The sequence below is a fragment of the Ahaetulla prasina genome, chromosome 1 (genome assembly GCF_028640845.1).
Source record: "Ahaetulla prasina isolate Xishuangbanna chromosome 1, ASM2864084v1, whole genome shotgun sequence".
Lineage (NCBI taxonomy): Eukaryota > Metazoa > Chordata > Lepidosauria > Squamata > Colubridae > Ahaetulla > Ahaetulla prasina.
The window spans coordinates 192,161,364-192,184,756 of NC_080539.1; the positions used below are offsets into that span (position 1 = coordinate 192,161,364).

The 23,393-nt window shown below is 44.5% G+C and overlaps 1 protein-coding gene across 1 annotated transcript in view; it reads right to left on the bottom strand.

The window, feature by feature from the left end:
- SPAG16 (sperm associated antigen 16) overlaps window positions 1–23,393 on the bottom strand; it is a 428,424-nt gene that overhangs the window by 291,586 nt on the left and 113,445 nt on the right. The window contains exon 11 of the mRNA XM_058186100.1: window positions 15,752–15,895. Coding sequence (XP_058042083.1) covers window positions 15,752–15,895 — 144 coding nt within the window. The remainder of the gene's footprint in view (window positions 1–15,751; window positions 15,896–23,393) is intronic.

Sequence of the window (23,393 nt, forward strand, 5' to 3'; positions counted from 1 at the left end):
CCCAGAAAAGGTAAAGGCAATGTTAGAGTGGAGCCCTTCCTGCACAAGGAGGCAGTTGAAAAGCTTCCTGGGTTTCATCAATTTCTACCAACATTTCATTCCCACCTTTGCAAATATCGCATTGCCAAACACCAACCTTTTTAAAACTAAGGGTGAGGGAAAGCTGAAACTGGGTCAGCCACTTAAGTGGACCATGGAATGCCAAGCAACATTTGAAAAGCTCAAACAACTGTTCACAACAGAACTTGTACTGAAGCACCCCGACCCAGATGCTCCATTTGTAATTCAGGCTGATATGAGCGATGTTGCTGTGGGGGCCATGTTATTGCAGAGGAATGCCCGGGGGTTGCCTCAGCCATGCACATACACTTCTAAGAAATTCACTTAGACTGAACAGAGATGGGCGATATGGAAGAAGGAGGCGTATGCAGTGCGATAGGCCCTACTCACTTGACAGCATTTCCTAGAAGTGCAAGGACCCCATTTGAGGTATGGACTGACCATAAAAATTTGGAAGCCCTGAAAACTCAGCGCAGGCTATCCCCTAAATAAATCCCCTGGGCTCAACACTTTGTTTCGACTTCACCATGCATTATGTCCCGGGGGAAAGATTTTATGGCAGATGCTTTGTCTAGATTGCCCCAATACAACAGTGTTAAAGCTGAAGTGTTCAAACCTGTTATCCCCTTGAAGCAGCTAGCAGCCCCGGTAACCACTAGAGCTCATGGGAACCTGTTGAGAGGCAGTTTTGGTGGCGTTCTTTGAAAAAAAAGGGAAAAAAAGCTAAAGAATCATTTTTCAGCAAATGAACCAGCAAACATGTGGAAAACTCTTAAAAATATCACCGGCTATGGCAAACCTCCTTCCCAGGCTGAAAGTAATCAACAACTGGCAGATGACCTGAATGAGTTTTACTGCAGGTTTGAAAGGAAACTACAGCCACCTATCTCCACAACCCCCATCTCAGACACACCAACAACAGCCAAGCCTCCTACAACTGACCCCATTTCATTGGGTTCACAACCCCTAGTGATCACAGAAAAGGAAGTGCAGGACCTATTTCACAGACAAAAGCCAGGAAAAGCTCCAGGCCCAGACAAGATAACTCCTTCTTGCTTAAAAGTCTGTGCTGACCAATTGGCCCCCATCTTCACCCATATTTTCAATAAATCATTAGAGATGTGCTATGTTCCTTCTTGCTTCAAACGCTCTACCATCATCCCAGTGCCGAAGAAGCCCACCATCAAGGAACTGAATGACTACAGACCAGTTGCTTTAACATCTGTAGTCATGAAAACCTTTGAAAGGCTACTGCTTTCCTACTTGAAAACCATCACAGATCCGCTGTTAGACCCCTTGCAATTTGCATACCGAGCAAATAGATCAACAGATGATGCTGTTAATATGGCTCTGCACTACATCCTACAACATCTTGGGTCTCCAAAGACCTATGCAAGGGTCCTTTTTGTAGACTTTAGTTCAGCATTCAATACCATCATTCCAGACATTCTTCTAACTAAGCTAAACCAGCTACAGGTACCGGAACAGATTTGTAAGTGGATCACAAGCTTCCTAACAAACAGGAAGCAGCAGGTGAAGCTAAGCAAGATCACATCAAATACCTGTACAATTAGCACAGCCCCCCCCAAGGCTGTGTGCTCTCCCCACTTCTCTTCTCTCTGTATACCAATGACTGCATCTCCAATTATCCATCTGTTAAGCTACTGAAGTTCGCAGATGACACAACAGTGATCGGTCTCATTCGAGACAATGACGAATCCGCATATAGACGAGAGGTCGAACGACTAGCCCTGTGGTGCAACCAAAACAATCTGGAACTGAACACACTCAAAACCGTAGAAATGGTGGTAGACTTTAGGAGAAACCCTTCCATACTTCCACCTTTCACAATACTAGACAACACAGTATCAACAGTAGAAACCTTCAAATTTCTAGGTTCTATCATATCGCAAGATCTAAAATGGACAGCTAACATCAAAAACATCATTAAAAAAGCACAACAAAGAATGTTCTTTCTGCGCCAACTCAGTAAGCTCAAACTGCCCAAGGAGCTGCTGATTCAGTTCTACAGAGGAATTATTGAGTCTGTCATTTGCACCTCTATAACTGTCTGGTTCGGTTCTGCAACCCAACAAGAAAAACACAAACTTCAGAGGATAATTAGAACTGCAGAAAAAATAATTGCTACCAACCTGCCTTCCATTGAGGACCTGTATACTGCACGAATCAAGAAGAGGGCCGTGAAAATATTTACAGACCCCTCGCCTCCTGGACATAAACTGTTTCAACTCCTACCCTCAAAACAACGTTATAGAGCACTGCACACCAGAACAACTAGACACAAGAACAGTTTCTTCCCGAAGGCCATCACTCTGCTAAACAAATAATTCCTTCAACACTGTCAAACTATTTACTGAATCTGCACTACTATTAATCCTCTCATCGTTCCCATCACCAATCTCTTTCCACTTATGACTGTATGACTATTACTTGTTGCTGGCAATCCTTATGATTTATATTGATATACTGATCATCAATTGTGTTGTAAATGTTGTACCTTGATGAACGTATCTTTTATTTTATGTACACTGAGAGTATATGCACCAAGACAAATTCCTTGTGTGTCCAATCACACTTGGCCAATAAAAAATTCTATTCTATTCTATTCTATTCTATTCTATTCTATTCTATTCTATTCTATTCTATTCTATTCTATTCTATTCTATTCTATTCTAAAAAGACATTGAAAACTATGTGGCTAGCTGTCCAGTTTGTGCTGTGGCAAAGAGACCTCTTGGGAAACCCACATGGCTTTTACAGATGGTGGCTAACCCCCAGGCACCATGGAAAGAAATATCTATGGACTTCATTGTGGAATTGGGGGGAACACTGTTATTTTGGTTGTTACAGATCATTTTTCAAAACAGGTGCACTTTGTTCCCTGTCCCAAAATTTCCTATGCAAAGATGTTAGCTAAACTCTTCGTACACACCTGTATAGGTTGCATGGTGCACCTGAGCCCATTATTTCCGATAGAGGAGTACAATTTACATCACAGTTTTGGTGGGAATTTTTGAAGCTGTTGCGAACTGCCCAGGGCTTAAGCACCTCCCATCACCTGCAAACTAATGGGGCTTGTGAGGAAACTAACACAGTCCTGGAACAGTACCTCAGGTGCAACATTAATTAACACAGGACAATTGGGCTGACCTTTTGCCTTTTGTAGAGGTATGACATATGTAGAGGTAGCATATGACAATTCTGTGCATAGTAGCATGGGGTTCACCCCATTTAAGGTGCCCTCTGGTCAGGACTTTGTAGCTATTTCAGAGCTGCCTCAAGAGAAGCCACATGTACCCTCCTTAGTGGAATGGATAGCCCAACTGCAGAACACTTGGCCAGTTGCCCATAAGGCACTGGAGGAGGCATGTCAGGCACATAAGAAACAAGCTAACAAAAAAAGTGTGAAGCCAAAAGATTTTAAATTAGGTTTATCTCTCCATGAAGTACTTACAGTCCACCCAATCATCTAAGAAACTTGGTCCTAAATACATGGGCCCATTCCAAATTGTTAAAGTAATTAATCCAGTCACTGTACAACTAGGCTTGCCCAAGAACCTCAAGCATATTCACCCTGTATTTCACTGCAGTCTGTTGAAACCTGAAACTATATCATTCCTTCACCATGCACCTGACACTCCTCCTGTACCCACTCTGATTGAAGGGGAGCAGCATTTTAAAGTTAAAGAAAATCTAGATTCCAGGAAACATAGAGGAAGGGTCCAATATTTCATTGCCTGGAAACATTTTCCCCCTTCGCAGTCTGAATGGGTGGATGCTAAACATGTCTGGGCGCCTAAACTCCTCCAGACTTTTCTTAGAAAATACCCCGACAAACCCTGACAGGATACTGTTTTTGGCATGATGTATTGTATGTTTTCACTGTATAAATTCTCTCTGTTTGGCTAATGCCTCTGTTATGGGGGGCTGAATGCAGCCAGCCTGTTGCTTGCTGCCATAGCATAGGGGGGAAGGAATGGGGGAACCTTACATTGCAGCTTTGCAACTGCTGTTATCTCCAAGGCCAACCTCCTGCTCGAGCAGGAGACGCTATGTCATTTCAGACAAATGGTTATCCAGTCTCTTTTTGAAAGCCTTCAATGATGGAGCACCCACAACTTCTAAAGACAAGTTATTCCATTGGTTAATTGCTCTCACCATTAGAAAATTCTTCCTTAGTTCTAGGTTGCTTCTCTCTTTTATTAGTTTCCAATCATTGTTGTGTTGCTGTTTGGTGCTTTGGAAAATAGTTTGACCCCCTTAAATATTGGAACAGTACTATCATGTTGCCACTAGTCCTTCTTTTTATTATTAGACATATCCAATTTCTGAAACAGTTCTTTGTACTTTAGCTGCTTAATTATTTTTATTGCTGATTCTATTTCTATTGAGGCGGCCCAGGATTGCATTAGCTTTTTTGGCTGCTGCATCACACTGTTGACTCATATTTAAGTGATTGTCCACTTAGCATTCCAAGATCCCTCTTGCAGTTACTGGCAGTTACTGGCATAAAGGGATAGAATCAAGATCATGTGAACTTCTAGTACCCCTTTACAAAGTGTTAATAACACCACACTTGGAATACTGCATCCAGTTCTCATCACTACAATATAAAAAAAGAAGTTAAGGCTCTGGAAAGAGTGCAGAGAAGAGTAACAAAAATGATTAGATGTGTGGAGGCTAAAACATACGAAGAACAGTTGCTCTTTGTAAGAGCCTCTCAAATATTGGAACAATGCTATCTAGTTTTTCTTTTCATTATACTAGACATACTTAATTCTTGTAATCATTATTTGTATGTTTGAGGGACTCCTACTATATCCTACAGTAGGGTCAACTATTTTCCAAAGCACCAGAAGGCAAGACAAGGAATAGTGGATGGAAGCAAATCAAGGAGAGAAGCAACCTAGAACTAAGGAGAAATTTCCTGACAGTGAGATTATTAATACAGTGGAGTGGCTTGACTTGCCATTGTGGGTGCTTCCTCACTGGAGTCTTTTAAAAAGAGACTGGACAACCATTTTCTGAGATGGTATAGAGTCTCTTGCCTCAGCAGGCAGTTGGATTGGAAAACCTCCAAGGTCCCTTCCAATTCTGTTATTCTGTTATAATAATTTCTTTTTTTTATAGTTTCAAGTTTTCCCAAAGGATATGACTCTAACACTTCATGTTTATTTATTTTATTTATTTTGTATAGCATAGGTGACCCCTTTCATCATGGGCATTATCAATTGTTGAACTTCCCAAAGACTTTCTTCCAACAATGTCATAAAAACCCTGACTACTAAATGCTTGCTTTTGCTCTTCTCCAGTAGCCTGCAGGCTACCATTCAGCCTGGAGGGTCTGCTGTTGGCATCCATACCTGGGGCATGTTGAGTTATTGCCATAAAGTGGTCTGGTGAAATTTTTTATAGTTCACCATTGCTTTTCCTAACCCTCCCCATTTATCCAGAATTTGGACTTGCATATGGTTGATTATTAATTAGCATACAATGGGAATACGACAGAAGAGAATTAAACAGTCTGCATTCACAGTCTAAGTAATTATAAGTAAAACTTCTATGGGGATATTGTTGTGGCCTCATAACTGGATGTCCAATTCAATTATCCAGGCGATCACCTCTAGTACTGCTTCATGCATATCTTCTAGGGAACCAGAGAATGCATGTCATTGGCAAACTTGCATAATATGTTTTATAGTTTGCATATCAGCACCACAATTGCAATAAGGGGAATCTTTCCATCCCAACTGATATACAGGACCAGATGCAGCTGTACTGCCCTTTTGGGTTTCATGGCCATGACAAATAGAAGTGCACAAAATCAAATATGGTTGATGAATCAGTTGAATCAGTTCTGGCATCATGACACAAAAATATGTTGAGACTCTAGAAAAGAATGCAGAGAAGAGCAACAAAAATTAGAGTCTGGAGGCTAAGCTGTATGATGAATGGTTGCAGGAACTGGGTATGTTTAGTGAAATGAAGAAAAGGACTAAGGGTGACATTGTAGCAATCTTCCAATATCTGAGAGGCTCTCACAGAAAAGAGGGGGTTGACTTATTCTCTAAAGCACATGAGGGCAGGACAAGAAGTAACAGATGGAATCTTGAGAGATCCAATCTAACACTAAGGAGGTAGTGAGAACAATTAATCAGTGGAACAGCTTGCCTTCAGATGTCACTGGAGGCTTTTCAGAAGAGACAAGACAGACACTTGTCTGGAATGATATAGTGTTAAGTTCGGGAAGTAACGAGGCTGGAGACCAGGGTAGTGACAACAGCTCTTTAATATAGGGTGAACCCAGCAACAGGCTGGGGGAAAAACCTCTCCTTTTATACAGTTCTGTTGAGGTTTCATTCCAATCAGCAACGTGCTGATTTCCGCTCAAATATTTAAAGGTACAAACATGAATACATAACACTCCTCCCTCCCAGAAAACACTTTGCCTCTATTTACATATTTATTTACATGTTATTTTCGACGTAGTCACGCAAATAACCTGGGCGTCTCTAGTTCTTTCTGACCTCGCGGTTCAGTTCTGGGTGGTGTTTTGAGCTGGTCGGAGGGCTGTTTTCTCCTCCCAGCTCTTTCTCTGAGCCAACGGGCTCTGGATTATGGCTGACTCTTTTTCTTGGCCATCCGGCCTTGGATTATTTTTGAGACTTTCCCAGCTGTTTTCCTCGGGAACCTGATGGCGTCGCTGGAACTCTGGGACCTCAGCTAAGTCTTGCGCCTCCCGGTCATTGTCAGCTGTGAATTCAAATTGGTATTGGTCATGATCTGTTTCATTTGGTTCGGTTTGATCAGTTATTCGCTTCCTTAACTGATCTATGTGGCGCCTCCACACTCGGTTGTCTGGTAGCTCTACCACGCACGATTTTGGCCGTTATCTTTATTATTTGTCCTGCGAACCAACTAGGGCCGCCCCATAGTTTCGGGCCCACACCCGTCGCCTATGCTCATTTCCTTGTCTTTCTAGTTCCCCTTGTAACCCTCTGGTGTGTAATGGGATTCAAGCGTCAAGTGGGCACGGAGTTTCCGTCCCATTAGTAATTCGGCTGGGCTTTTCCGGTGGCGTGCTTGGGGTTCTGTGCTGACGGCCAGGAAAGTCTATCTTTGTTTGCCAGTCACCTGGCTTGAGCCTGGACAATGCCTCCTTAGCGCCCGGACGGAACGCTCTGCAAGGCCATTCGACGAGGGTGGAAAGGCGCAGAGAGGGCATGTCGGATGCCCTCCTCTGCCAGGTATTCTTCAAACTGGGCTGCCGTGAATTGGGGCCCATTGTCGGACACCAGAGTGTCCGGCAACCCGTGAGTTGCGAATAGGTGGCGAGGGCTGCGATTACTGCTCGGCCGTAGTGGATTTCATGAGTATGATCTCCAACCATTTAGAGAATGCATCAACCACCACTAGGAACGTTTGGCCGTGGAAAGGGCCAGCAAAATCAATGTGGATTCTTGACCAGGGCCCTTGGGGCTTTTCCCATTCCTGACTGGGGCCGTTGGGGTAGAGGTCTGGACTCTTGGCAAGCCTGGCATTTCCCTACCCTCTCAGCAATCTCTGCGTCCATGAGTGGCCACCACACATAGCTTCTAGCTAACCCTTCATCCTTACGATCCCTGGGTGACCTCGTGGAGGAGGTCCAATACCTTTCCCTTAATTTATCAGGAATTATTACACGATCACCCCATAACAGGCACCCCCTTGAGCCGAGAGCTCATCTCGCTTTTTAACAAATTCTTTGAACTGCCCGCGCAGCGGCCACCCTCTGTACCCAACCGAGTACAGTCCTTAACACAATGTCCCGGTATGATGCCCGAGCCACTTCCTTAGATGTGACTGGGCCAGAGTCCAAAGAGTCAATAAGTAGGATGGGCATCCCGAGTGGGGTCTTGGTCGCCCTGGTAGTGGGCATCGGCTTAACGCGCCTGCATGCCCCACTTCTTTTCCTGGTCGATGCTGCAGCTTGTACGAATAAGCTGCCAAGAATATAGTCCATCGGGTCAAGCGTGGCGAAAGTGCCACAGGCGTTGCGGTCGCCAGCCAGTATCCTAGTAGCGGTCTGTGGTCAGTCACGATTTCAAAATTCCGCCCAAAGACATATTCGTGGAATTTTTAACCCCTGACACAATGGCTAGTGCTTCTTTGTCTAATTGGCTGTAGTTTCTCTCTGGGAGGACATCGTTCTAGAATAAAAGCTATAGGGGCTTCTGTGCCGCTTTGGAAGTCTATGGCTGAGCACAGCCCCACCCCATAAGGGAGGCATCGCAAACCAGCACTAGGGGTAATGAGTTGTGATATTGGATGAGCAGGCTATCACTTGAGAGCAGGTTCTTTACTGCTTCGAAAGCCCTATTTTCTGTCTTTCCCCAAGACCAAACAGTATTTTTCCCTAAGAGCCTATGCAGCGGTTCCGCAACGGTTGCTTTGTTCTTTAAAAAGACCGCATAGAAATTCACCAACCCCAGGAATGCCTGCAGCTCTGCTTTATTTTTAGGCGCTGGAGCCTTCCTAATTGCCTTGACCTTGCTCTCAGTAGGGTGAATTCCTTTCTTGTCTATCCGGTAGCCCAAGAAATCGACGGATTCGACCCCTATCTGGCATTTGTTTGCCTTGACTTTTAATCCGGCTGTCCGGAAAATCCCCAAAACCTTCTTTAAACGCTCCCCCAATTCCTCCATGTTTTCTCCTGAAATTAGGACGTCATCAAAGTAGGGGACTACCCCTGGGAGCCCCTGCAGTAGTCGTTCCATTAGGTTTTGGAACAACCCTGGTGCCACACTGACCCCAAATTGCAATCGGGTGCACTTGAATGCCCCCCTGTGCGTTACAATCGTTTGGGCTTCGGCTGTGCGGGCGTTGACGGGGAGTTGCTGGTAGGCTTGGGCCAAGTCTAACTTCGCAAAGACTTGCCCTTGCCCCAAAGAGTGCAATAAGTGTTGCACCACGGGAACCGGGTAAGCGCTTTTCTGTAAGGCTTTGTTAAGCGTCGCCTTGTAGTCAGCGCAAATTCTAATTGACCCGTCCGACTTTATTGGGGTGACGATTGGCGTCTCCCACTTTGCGTGATCGACTGGCACCAAAATCCCCTGATTTATGAGCTTGTCCAGCTCCTTATCGATTTTGGTTTTAGGGCAAAGGACTCTCCTCGCCTTAAGCCTAATGGGGCTACCTGGGGTCTAAGTTGAAGGAAATAGGGGTCCCCTTGTACTTGCCCAGGCAGTCCTTGAAGACATCTTGAACTCGTTAAAGAGAATGTCTTTCAGGTTGCAGTCACTTCTGTAGATGCCAGTCACTCCCATGCCCAGGGCACGAAACCAGTCTAGTCCCAACAGACTGGGCAGAGTTCCTTCGACGATCGTGATGGGCAGGGTCTTCTTGTGGACCGTGCTCGACTGGACGGAGGTGGTCCTCGAACAGGGATGCGATTCCCTGGTAGTCGTGGACTCGTAGCCGTTGTGCTTGCAGGTGGCGCTTGACGGACGGCAGCGACTTCGCCAAAGTGTCCCAGGACATGATGGTGATCGCTGATCCCGTGTCTACTTCAAGCCGGCACCGTACTCCCTCTATTTTGGCTTGGTGAAGATCTTCTTCTCCACTTTGGTCGAGGCGCGCCTATGACCACAGTTGTTTGGTTGGAATCCGCGCCTTTTTGTTTGAGCCAATCGCGGGTCGCCTTGCCGATTCAGCGCTCTGATTGGCGATTTGAATTTTCGGCGGGAAGGTTGGGCGCTCGACAAACTTGAGCTAGGTGCCCTTTCTTCCCACACGCCGACATGTCGCGTCTTTAAACTTGCAGCGTTGGCGCTGGTGTTGACCCCGCAGCTTCCGTGATTCGTCTCGGTCCCCTTTGTCGCGTTTCTCGGTGCGGCAGACCCTTCCTCGCCTTCACCGTCGGATTCGGTCTGAACCTCCTCCTGGTGCACCGGAGTTGCCTTCGCTCGCCTTTTGTGGGACCGGCTTCTGCAGTGTCTCTGCCGCTTGGGAGGACATTTCATGTGCTCTGGCTTCGTCCAGGCGTTGGCTAGCGTTAGGTTGCTCTTTGCTAGCAGCCGTCGCCGCAAGCGGATGTCTTTGACCCCTCGGATGAGTTGCTCGAGGAGCACCTCGTCTAGGTCACGGTATCCGCAGTCCTTGGACGCTCTTCTTAGGGCGGCCATGTAGTCACCGATGGATTCGCCCTCCATCTGCCTTCGCTCTCCGAATTCAAACCGCCCGCGTACTTGGACGGCGTTGGTGCGAAGTGATTTTTTAGTAAAGTCTGTAAAGTTGGCCACGACACCGACTGCAACGGCGTTGGCTCTGCCAGGGCTTCCGCGATGTCGATGACCTCCGGACCGCAGTGGCTTAAGAAATAAGCCCTTTTTCGGTTGTCTGGAACTCCGTGCAGTTCGTTGGCTTCTGAAAGCTTTGAAGCGGGTCATATCGTTCCCATCTCTCCTTAGCCGGGTCGAACGGTGCGGGCGGAGTGTAACTGGCCATCTCCGCTTTTCTGCCCTGGATTTGCTGGGTTCGGGTCTATCGTGCTTCAGCTCGGTTCTGGTTCTCCTCAGCCTCGAGATCCCACCTTCGTCGCCAATGTTAAGTTCGGGAAGTAACGAGGCTGGAGACCAGGGTAGTGACAACAGCTCTTTAATATAGGGTGAACCCAGCAACAGGCTGGGGGAAAAACCTCTCCTTTTATACAGTTCTGCTGGAGGCTTCGTCCAATCAGCAACGTGCTGATTTCCCGCTCAAATATTTAAAGGTACAAACATGAATACATAACATATAGGATAAACTGCTGGGCAGGATGTTAGACTAGAAGACCCCCAAGGTCCCTTCCAACCATGTTATTCTGTATTATACATATGCACACACACACACACAGACTGATCATTTGCTGTTGTCACTAAATTGATCTTCAACCTCCAGCATCTTCTTATTTTGTTTTTCCGAATATACTGAAGGTGCCTTCTAGGATAATCTTCTTGCCTTACATAACCACTGTGGGATTAAAGTATTTTTGGGACTATAAAACACACTGGATTATAAAATGCATCATGATTTCGAAGAGGAAAACAAAAAAACCCCACTAGTTTTTGGCCTCAATGCGTATGGTTTTTCCCCTCCCCTTTTGTGAAAAATGGGCTAGTTTTTGGCCGCCCGAACCCCCCATGTGTTTCGTTTTTGCCCTACCCAACCCCTAGGAGCACTCTGCAGGCCTCCCAAATCCCGTTTTTGGCGAAAACAGGTTGTGCAGGATTGGGTTTTGGAAGGCCAAAAATGGCTATATTCAGACTATAAGATGCACTGACATTTCCACCCTCTTTTTTTGGGGGGGAGTGCATCTTATACTCCGAAAAGTACAGTGTATATCATTGGCATATACTCTTAGCATTCTTCATTCATCCTTTCCAGGAACACGCAGTACAATGAGGCTGTACAGCAGCACTTGGGCAAGGACGGTGGTGATTTATATATCAATATTAATAGGCTAATGTCTTTTCATGGGAAAGCAATAGTAAATCATACCTGCATTTTACCACAGATAGAAAATATATGACTAATAATATATAGATGAAAGTTCTGCCCCTAAAGTTGGGTAGCACTCAATGTGCTATTGAAGAGTCTTTCTAAGTAATAATAGTTTTTAGGATGTGGCTAGATTAAAGCCATTGATGCTTCTTATATGCTTCTGAAAATCTGAAGCTGCAAAGAAAAATTAAAGATAGAATTTGAAATGTAAGAAGCATGAATATAGGAAAGTTCAACGCAATGAAAGATTAAAATAATGAATTACAGACATTTTAGACATTGAGATGGACTAGAATTGGACATTTTTTAGTCAGACAATGTTTACCAATCACAAAAAACAAAGAAGGAATATTACTTTCACAGTTAGGAAGAATATAGCAAGAATTATATTTGGTTCCAGTACAACCAATGATAAAATAAAATTCATTAGACTTCATGAACAAACCTGTAATATGACAATTATACAAATTTTTACTACAACTCCTGATGCAAAAGAAATAAAAGTTTGATGAGTTATGATCAGCTTCAGTTTCAAACTGACAGAATATGTAAGCAAGATTTGTTAATCAATTCCATAGGAAGACTAAAACTATTGTTATTAAGATCTTGTACCATTATTTCAAATTTTTCATTATTGTTTGAGTATTTAAATAGCTAGTACTGTTGTAATGATTAAGGAGATGGACTACGACCAAGGAGAAGTACTGTATATACTTGCAGTTTAGTAGTGCACAGATTTTGGAAGTGTATTTTGGAACCTAAAATGCTTGGCTTATCCACATGTATTTATGATAGGTGTCAGATTCAGGTTAATGTCAGCATTCCAGAAAACCCCCAATTCCAATTAAAACTCTGAAGCAAGCATTTTCTCAAAGTTCTATATATTAGGGTAGGTATATTGGCACATCTGGGAAAACCCGAATCTGAGAGTTCCGGGTTTTCCCTCAGTAAATCAAAAAACCCCAAACCATCCCCTCACTCATCAGTTGATCACATGTTCCAATCACCATCTGTCCCATCTCGAGACAGCACTCCAACCACTCCTTCTCCAGATGCAGGATCGTCCTGACCTTGACTGAAAGGAATAATGCTATTTTGTCTATCTCACACATGAGAAAGTGGCAGTCTGGAAGCTTCCGGCCTAATATGGCTTCCAAAGCTGACAATAGGCACAAGAGCACTTTTGGCTTTAAAACTTTCTACCTGAGCTACCTCATGTCATGTAATTGTAGGAATAAAGCAAAAGAGATTCCCATGTGGCTGCCTTGAAGAAAACTTGGATAGAAATCTACCCCATAATCCTATAAAGTGATCTTAGTGTTTTTATATTTTAGTATTGTGTTAACAATTCTATCTTTTACTTCTCTTTTATGTCTTACAAGTTCCAATTGTATTATTTAACTTTTCTTGATTGTATTCTATGCTGATCTGTGCCTGAAATAAGGATCTGATTGACTGATTCATCAACAATAACAAATAGACATTCAAGAAATCTAATTTTCTACCATTGTGTTCAAGGATTTCCTATGTCATGCGAGGTGATGACAGAAGCTTTTGCTAGAGAAACAGACCAACAAAAGGAAGCAGAAGATTGGAGAGAAGGTTTGGACTGAAGAAACATTTTTTCTATCTCATAATGTTTTGAAAGATAGAAAGCAAGAACATAATACAAATATTCAAACGCTTATGTGCATAATTGCACCATAATCTTCCCATGAAAATAGTTTTTTTAAAAGATACGATATTATGTTCTTTTAGCAGAATACATAATATAAATTATCTCCTCTTATGATATATTTTTACTGACAGACCATTCATACATCCAGCTTGGTAAAGATAATAAATTAAAAGTGATAGCACCAGGCCAACTTCATCTTACTTCAAAATCATTAAACAGAATTGGACTTGGCTGGTACCCACATGGGAGTCTACTAAAGAGTTTTAGGATAATAGCCCTGTGGAAAGTTGAACAAATTTTCTAGAAAAATGCAAATGACTTCCACAACATGGTTTCAACCCATGCTAAGTGGAGAACTATACTTTGAGTAGAGGGCTGGGGGAAGTAGAGAAAATTCCATTTCAGGCAGTTCAGATTAGATTTAGATTTAGATTTAGATTTATTAGATTTTTATACCGCCCTTCTCCCAAAGGACTCAGGGCGGTTCACAGCCAGAATAAAACAATAATTATGTACACAATAAAACAATAATTAAAAAACTTATTGAATATCAGGCCAAAATTAAAACCATTTAAAACCATAAAAACCCCATAAAATTTACATCGAAATATTAAAAGCTACTAAAAATTTCTATGCCAGTCCTGCGCGAATAAATAGGTAAGTCTTCAACTCGCGGCGGAAGGTCTGAAGGTCAGGCAGTTGACGGAGTCCTGGGGGAAGTTCACTCCAGAGGGTGGGAGCCCCCACAGAGAAGGCCCTTCCCCTGCGGGCTGCCAGCCGACATTACTTGGTGGACGGCACCCTGAGGAGTCCCTCTCTGTGAGAGCGCACGGGTGGGTGGGTGGCAATCGGTAGCAGTAGGCGGTCCCGTAAGTAACCCGGCCCTAAGCCATGGAGCGCTTTAAAGGTAGTAACCAAAACCTTGAAGTGCACCCGAAAGACCACAGGTAGCCAGTGCAGTCTGCACAGGAGTGGTGTTACATGGGAGCCATGAACGGCTCCTTCTATCACCCGTGCAGCTGTATTCTGAACCAACTGAAGACTCCGGGTGCTCTTCAAGGGGAGCCCCATGTAGAGAGCATTGCAGTAATCCAAGCGAGAGGTAACAAGAGCATGAGTGACCGTGCATAGGGCATCCCGGTCAAGGAAGGGGCGCAACTGGCGAATCAGGCGGACCTGATAAAAAGCTCTCCTGGAGACGGTCGTCAAGTGATCTTCAAAAGACAACCGCCCATCCAGGAGAATGCCCAAGTTGCGCACCCTCTCCATCAGAGCCAATGACTCGCCCCCAACAGTCAGCTGCGGTATTTTGAAAACATTAATAGAAAGTAGTTGGCCTATAATAGAAAATCTGAAGCCCAGGAAAATAAAATGCTAAGAGGACAACCAGGAAAGTAGTTTTTTCCCCTCTCAGGAGGGCTTTATAAAAGGGGAGAACAGTCTTAATTTTATATTTATTACAATGCATTTATGTTTTCCTCCTTGAAGGCTTGCTGCAGGCTAGATAACAGGAAAGCTACAGCTGATAGCAGCCAAACAGGCATTTAGTGAATTTAGTGACAGCAAGCAAGGATCAGAGAGATTTGTTGCAGTATAGAGAATATTTTACTTATGGACTGAAATCTAAATTGTGTAAATTTGTTCTGGTGTCTGTGCTTATTTAAGATTCTAGAGTGAGCAGGTTATCAGCCTTTTCATGCAACATTTGATCATTCTTCTTTTCCTTTTTTAGTTTCAATTTTCTTTTCTAACCTTGGTTTAATAAAAAGATTCAATATTTTAATAAACCTTAGTTAATTCTTAGTATTTACTCCAAGAAAACACTTCCCACCTAGTTAAGCTATGGAAAAAAGGGGATTTCCTCATAGATAAATAAGAAGCAGAGATGATTTCCATAAGTGGCAACAAATTCAGATCTACCCAGGTTGGAGATGGCTTTTGTGAATCAATGGAGATTTCCACCACCATATGCTGTCCATGCATATATACCGCAATATAAAATAGTATAAATGAGAGCTTTTCCTCAAATCATATAACACACTATGTTACCTTCTGAACTGAAGAAATGTCTGCTTCTTTAAAGTAATATAAAGTAATATAAAGTTCTTCTTTGATTTATGATAGTGAAACAATTACATTCTAATTATTGATATCTAATAATGATTGTTGATGTACCATTGAGAGAGAAATAACACAATTTTCTCTGCATAGACTGGAAAAAATACCAGTGACAAAAATAAAATTGACATTAAAATAATGTCAATTTTATTCACATGTATCTAGCTTGTCTGTACAGTATTATAAACTAAAAGATTAAATTAGATTAGACCTGGAAATCTGATACAGAAGCATGTGGACTAAAATTTACGATGTATTGAAAGTAATTATGTCAATTTGGACACTGGCAAATCACTTTTAACAGGTAAAGGCCCAAAAGAATCAATGCTGGTTTCCAGAACTATTTTTACTTACCTTGGATGGAAGCAGCATCCAGAAAGCCAATCTGTGTGGCCTTCACCCTTCACAATAATGTTCCCATTAGGAAAGGCCCACATTTTCCATAAGCGATCATCACTTCCAGTGACAACAATATCTTTTCTTGGATGTAAAGCCAAGCTGTAAGTAGCAAATAGAGAAAGTGAAGATTAAAACTGAACAAAAAAATTATATAATTTAGAAACTAGACTGAAAGAACTCAGAGACTAACATCACTTATTGTTTCTCATTCTTCGCTAAGTTAACTTCTGCTCTCAAAAAGGCTTTTTTTAGCATGACATAATATGGGAACGAAGCTAGAAATGAGCAGATGTTTGATCAAACAGAAGATGTTTAGATGTAAAACAGATTTTAACAGAAGTAATTAACAGATTAACAGAGTTGGAAGGGACCTTATAGGTCAGGCGTCCCCAACCTTTTGGACGACAGGGACCACCAAATCCATAATTTTAAATCCCAGGGACCACTAATACAAATCCAGCGCGCTGCTTGCTGAAGCGCCTGGACTCCCAGTGACGGGATGGGGTCCTTCAGGCACTGCCCCTCCTCTCTTTCTCCCCCCGCTCCCCTCTCTCTCCCACTCTTTCTCTCTCATTCTCTCTCCCCCTCTCTTTCTCTCTCTCCCACTCATTCTGTCATCTCTTTCTCTCGCCCTTTCTCTCTTTCTTTCTCCCTCTCTTCTCCCTCTCTCTCTTTCTCCCCCTTTCTCTCTTTCTTTCTCTCTCTCTTCTACCTCTCTCTTTTTCTCCCCCTTTCTCCCCTCTTTCTCTCTCCCCTTTCTTTCTTTCTCCCTCTCCTCTCTCTTTCTCTGTCTCTTTTCCTCTCTCTCCCCTCTTTCTCTCTCCCCTCTCTTTCTTTTGTCCCACTCATTCTGTCCCCACTTTCTCTCTTTCTTTCTCTCTCCCCTCTCTCTCCCCTCTTCTCTCTCATTCTCTCTCCCCTCTCTTCTCTCTCCCACTCATTCTGTCATCTCTTTCTCTCCCCTTCTCTCTTTCTTTCTCCTCTCTTCTACCTCTCTCTTTCTCCCCTTTCTCTCTTTCTTTCTCTCTCTTCTACCTCTCTTTCTCCCCTTTCTCCCCCTCTTCTCTCTCCCCTTTCTTTCTTTCTCTCTCTCCTCTCTTTCTCTGTCTCTTTTCCTCTCTCTCCCCTCTTTCTCTCTCTCCCCTCTCTTTCTTTTGTCCCACTCATTCTGTCCCCACTTTCTCTTTCTTTCTCTCTCCTCTCTCTCCCACTCTTTCTCTTTCTCTCACCCCCCCCTTTCTTTCTCTCTCTCCCACTCATTCTGTCATCTCTTTCTCTCCCCTTTCTCTTTCTTTCTCCTCTCTTCTACCTCTCTCTTTCTCCCCTTTCTCTCTTTCTTTCTCTCTCTTCTACCTCTCTTTCTCCCCTTTCTCCCCCTCTTTCTCTCTCCCCTTTCTTTCTTTCTCTCCTCTCCCCTCTCTTTCTCCGTCTCTCTTTTCCTCTCTCCCCTCTCTCTCTCCTCTCTTTCTTTTTGTCCCACTCATTCTGTCCCCACTTTCTCTCTTTCTTTCTCTCTCCCCCCTCTCTCTCCCTCTCTTTCTCTCTCTTTCCCTTCCTCTCTCCCCCTTTCTCTCTCTCTCTCTCTCTCTCTCCCCACTCTTTCTCTCTCATTCTCTTTCTCTGCCTTCCCCTTTCTTTCTCTCTCTCTCCCCCACTCTTTCTCATGGGCCAACCAGTGTCTTGGGTCTGATAGGAAGTCAATCATCCCCACAAGAAACTGAGGTGCAGGAGCACCAACAAGGGATGGAAGAAACTTGCAGCTTTGCAACAGAGACCTCGCTGGCTGGAATGAGGCAATGGTGCAAGGGGGGGGGGAAATGGTGGTGCAGGCGGGCCAAAGCAATTGGTGGCAGGAACCACAGGCTGTTTCTTCCCACTGCTTTAGCTTCCTGTCGGCTGAATCCACCAGTGGCTGTCCCTGCCCCTTGCCCTTCCTTCCCAGTCACTCCTTGCCTGGCAAGGGGAGGGGATGGGGGAATGGAGATTCGCTCCATATTCCAGAACGGGAGCAAAGCTTCGTCTCTTGCTGCATCTTTCTCTCTCTCTCCCACTCTTTCTCATGGGCCAGCCAGCGTCTTGGGACTGAGAGGAAGTCAAGCGTCTCACTGAGAGACCTAGGTGCAGGAGCACCAACAAGGGCCGGAAGAAACAGCCGCAAGATCCAGCTCCCGCTCTGGAATATGGAGCAAATCTTCATTCCCCCCCTCCCCTCCCCTTACCAGGTGAGGAGTGACTGGGAAGAGAGGGCGAGGGACAGGGACAGGGACAGTCACTGGTGGATTCAGCAGACAGGAAGCTACAGCAGTGGGAAGAAAAAGCCTGGGGTTCCCGCCACCTGTTGCTTCGGCCTGCCTGCACCACCATTCCCCTCACCTTGCACCATTACCTCATTCTAGCCAGCGAGGGCTCTGCTACAAAGTTACAAATTGCCCGAACCTCCCTCAACAGCAGAGATTTACAGCCCCACCATGAGCTGCCTGGCCAGTCCCATCTTTCACAGCTCTAGTCATGGGACTGGCCATTGCTTATCCCAGAGCAGCTCCTCCACCCAGGTGCGCTGCGGACCACCAGTGGTCCGTAGACCAGTGGTTGGTGACCACTATTATAGGTCATCTAGTCCAACACCCCCACCCCCGCGCTCAAGCAGGAGACGCTACACCATTTCTGACAAATGGCAGTCCAATCTTTTCTTGAAAAGAAAACACGTAATAATTATATACAAGTTTAGGATTTAACCACACAGTAGAATCTCTGGTCACGAATGCTTCTGACCATGACTAAATTGGGTTCTGACCAAAAAATTCACATTTTTTTTTCACAGCCAATTTCCCCTTTCATGCCTTTTTTTTTTTTTTTTTGTAAGTGCCAGATTTCCAAAATTAGGTTCAGGTCACGACCAAATCGGTTTGCGACCAAAGTTATGGAACAAATTATGGTTGTGACCAGAGGTTCTACTGTATCATATTTAAAATGTTTAGAATACATTGTATACAGTATATATTTAAAACAATCTCCCAAGTATACTACACTTCCCAAACCATGAATCCTACCATTCTCTAGTCTTTCTTTTAAAAAGTAGAATTTCTTCCTCAAAAAACTTATAATTTTTATCAAGTTTGATTGTTGAAAATTGCAAGTAAAATATATCAGACAAAATAATCACTTGCTATTGGAATATAATGCAAGATGTACAATTCTTAGAGATCACTGCTCTTTAGTTTAATAAAATGCTCCTTAGGAATGCTAAATCATCATTATCTTCTTTTAACAACCCCATAATCCCTTATGGGGTGAAGTCTGGACAACCGTATGGAGGTAGCAGACTGTTTATTGGCTGGATGCCCTTCCTGTCACCAATGCGGAGTTTTGTTCAACAGATATATTCTCATTGCGCCCAGAGAGAGAAATATGTGCCTCTACCTATTTATACAGTCAGTAAAAACAAGAGCAGGAGCTGACTGTGGCTCAGATCGTGAGCTTCTTCTTGCAAAATTTAGGCTTAAACTAAAGAAAGTAGGGAAAAGCACCAAGCCACTCAGGTATGAACTAAATCATATTCCTGATGAATATACAGTAGAGGTGACAAATAGATTTAAAGAATTAGATCTGATAGACAGAGTGCCTGATGAACTATGGACGGAGGTTCGCAACATTGTACAAGAGGTAGCAACTAAAACTATTCCAAAGAAAAAGAAATGCAAGAAAGCAAAATGGCTGTCTGAGGAAACTCTGCAAATAGCTGAGGAAAGAAGGGAAGTGAAAGGCAAGGGAGAAAGAGAAAGATACACCCAGTTGAATGCAGAATTCCAGAGAATAGCTAGAAGAGATAAGAATGCATTCTTAAATGAACAATGCAAAGAAATAGAAGAAAACACTAGATTAGGGAGGACCAGAGATCTATTCAAGAAAATTGGAGATATGAAGGGAATGTTTCATTTATTTTATTTATTTATTTATTAATCGAACTTATATACCGCACCATCTCCCGTAGGACTCAGGGCGGTTCACAGGCATATTAAAACAGTACAATAAATAAACATTAAAACCCGATTAAAACTAGATAATATCATGGCCTGATCACTAAAAAATAAAAAACCTATAAAAACCCCATTAAAATATGCTAAAATCTTTTATCTTAGGCTAGTCCTGCACGCTGAAACAATAGAGTCTTCAGTTCCTGTCTGAAGGTCCGGAGGTCGGGTAGTTGTCGTAATCCTGGAGGGAGCTCGTTCCACAGGGCTGGTGCCGCCACAGAGAAGGCCCTCCCCCTGGGGGCCGCCAACCTACATTGTTTGGTCGACGGCACCCTGAGGAGGCCCACTCTGTGGGAGCGCACAGGTCGTTGGGAGGCAATCGGCGGCAGAAGGCGGTCTCGAAGGTATCCCGGTCCTAAGCCATGGAGCGCTTTAAAGGTGGTCACCAAAACCTTGAATTGCACCGAAGACTACGGTAGCCAGTGCAGGCCGCGCAGGATAGGTGTTATATAGAACAGCGGTGCTCCCTCTATCACCCGCGCGGCCGCATTCTGGACTAACTGGAGCCTCCGGGTGCTCTTCAAGGGGAGCCCCATGTAGAGAGCATTGCAATAGTCCAGGCGGGAAGTGACGAGGGCGTGAGTGACTGTGCGCAAGGCGTCACGGTCAAGGAAGGGGCGCAACTGGCGAATCAGATGGACCTGATAGAATGCTCCCCTGGCGACGGCTGTCAAATGGTTCTCTAAGGACAGCCGATCGCCCAGGAGGACGCCTAAGTTGCGCACCCCCTCCCTGGGGGTCAGTACTTCCTCCCCCACAGTCAGCGATGGTGTAAGCTGACTGTACCGGGACGCCGGTACCCACAGCCACTCTGTCTTGGAAGGGTTGAGTTGGAGCCTGTTCCTCCCCATCCAGACCCTTGCGGCCTCAAGGCACCGGCCCATCACCTCGACAGCCGTTGGGGTGGTTCGGGTGAAATGTACAGCCGCGTATCATCAGCGTACAGATGATAATCCACCCCGAACCCACGGATAACCTCACCCAGTGGCTTCATGTAGATGTTGAACAGGAGAGGCGAGAGAACAGACCCCTGAGGCACCCCACAAGTGAGGCGCCTCGGGGCCGATCTCTGCCCCCCTGCCAACACCGTCTGCGAACGGTCAGAGAGATAGGAGGAGAACCACCGATAAACGGTGCCTCCCACCCCCAATCCCTCCAACCGTCACAGCAGGATACCATGGTCGATGGTATCAAAAGCCGCTGAGAGATCTAAAAGGACCAGGACAGAGGAACAACCCCTGTCCCGGGCTCTCCAGAGGTCATCCACCAACGCGACCAAAGCCGTCTCGGTGCTGTAACCGGGCCTGAAACCGGACTGGAACGGGTCCAGATAGACAGATTCCTCCAGGTGCTGAGGAAGCTGATATGCCACCACACTCTCAACAACCTTCGCTAAAAAGCGAAGGTTGGAGACTGGACGATAGTTCGCTAAAATAGCCGGGTCCAGGGAGGGCTTCTTAAGGAGGGGCCTTACCACCGCCTCTTTCAAAGCGGCAGGGAAAACACCCTCCAACAAAGAAGCGTTGGTAACTTCCTGGAGCCAGCCTCGTGTAACCTCCCGGGTGGCCAGCACCATCCAGGATGCAAAGATGGGCATGATAATGGATCAAAATGGCAGGGACCTTACAGAGGCAGAAGAGATTAAGAAGAGGTGGCAAAATTACACAGAAGAACTATACAAGAATGAGCTTAACATCCCTGATAACTACGATGGGGTGGTCACTAACTTTGAGCCAGACATCCTAGAATGTGAAGTCAAATGGGCCTTAGGAAATCTGAGCAACAACAAAGCTAGTGGAGGAGACAGTATTCCAGCTGAGCTATTCAAAATCTTAAAAGACAACGCAGTAAAAGTGCTACACCCAATTTGCCAGCAAATTTGGAAAACTCAATAATGGCCACAGGATTGGAAAAGGTCAGTTTACATTCCAATTCCAAAGAAAGGCAATGCCAAAGAATGTTCAAACGATCGCACCATTGCACTCATTTCACATGCTAGTAAGGTTATGCTTAAAATCCTACAAGCTAGGCTCCAGCAGTATGTGGATCGAGAACTACCAGAAGTACAGGCAGGATTTCGTAGAGGCAGAGGAATTAGAGATCAAATTGCCAACATATGCTGGATCATGGAGAAAGCTAGGGAGTTCCAGAAAAACATCTACTTCTGCTTCATTGACTATGCTAAAGCCTTTGATTGTGTGGATCACAACAAATTGTGGCAAGTTCTTAAAGAGATGGGAGTACCAGACCATCTTATTTGTCTCTTGAGAAACCTGTATGCGGGTCAAGAAGCCACAGTGAGAACTGGACACGGAACCACTGATTGGTTCAAAATTGGGAAAGGAGTCCGGCAAGGCTGTATACTATCACCCTGCCTATTTAACTTATATGCAGAACACATCATGAGAAAGGTGGGGCTAGATGAATCAAAAATTGGAATTAAGATTGCCGGAAGAAATAACAACCTCAGATATGCAGATGATACCACTCTAATGGCAGAAAGCGAAGAGGAACTAAAGAGCCTCTTGATGCGGGTGAAGGAGGAGAGTGCAAAAGTCGGCTTGAAACTCAACATTAAGAAAACTAAAATCATAGCATCTGTCCCTTTCAATTCCTGGCAGATAGATGGTGAAGAAATGGAGGTAGTGACAGATTTTATTTTCCTGGGCTCCAAGATCACCGCAGATGGGGACTTTAGCCAAGAAATTAAAAGACGCTTGCTCCTGGGGAGGAAAGCTATGGCAAATCTAGACAGCGTACTAAAAAGCAAAACTGCCAACAAAAGTGCGTATAGTCAAAGCTATGGTTTTCCCAGTTGCAATGCATGGCTGTGAAGGCTGGACCATAAGAAAGGCTGAGCGCCAAAGAATTGAGGCCATTGAACTCTGGTGCTGGAGAAGACTCCTGCGAGTCCCTTGGACTGCAAGGCGAACAAACAAGTCAGTTCAAGAGGAGATCAACCCTGACTGCTCTTTAGAAGGCCAGATCCTGAAGATGAAACTGAAATACTTTGGCCACCTAATGAGAAGGAAGGACTCACTGGAGAAGAGCCTAATGCAGGGAAAGATTGAGGGCAAAAGAAGAAGGGGACGACAGAGAACGAGGTGACTGGATGGAGTAAGTGAAGCAGAAGGTGTGAGTTTAAATGGACTCCAGAGGATGGTAGAGGACAGGAAGGCCTGGAGGAATGTTGTCCATGGGGTCGCGATGGGTCGGACACGACTTCGCAACTAACAACAACAAGGATTGAACTCACAGCTTCCTGATTGTGAGATGAGAGCTCCATCTGTAGGCCAACGCACCACTCTTCTCTTAGGAATGCTAAAGTTGCTCAAAAATTACACAACTAGAAGCAAATACTACTTAATTAGTAGCTGGGGATGAGGAAGTGACATAAGTATGCTAAGGTTGCCTCTTGAAATAAGAGATCACATTCATTTTCCAAGGAGTACCAAGCATGTAACATAATTAGATGTTTTATTCAACATTGTTAAAAAGTTTTATTTCCTCTTTTCACAGGGTCTTCTTAGGGCTTTGCGAGTTTTGCATGAAATACTTCAGGC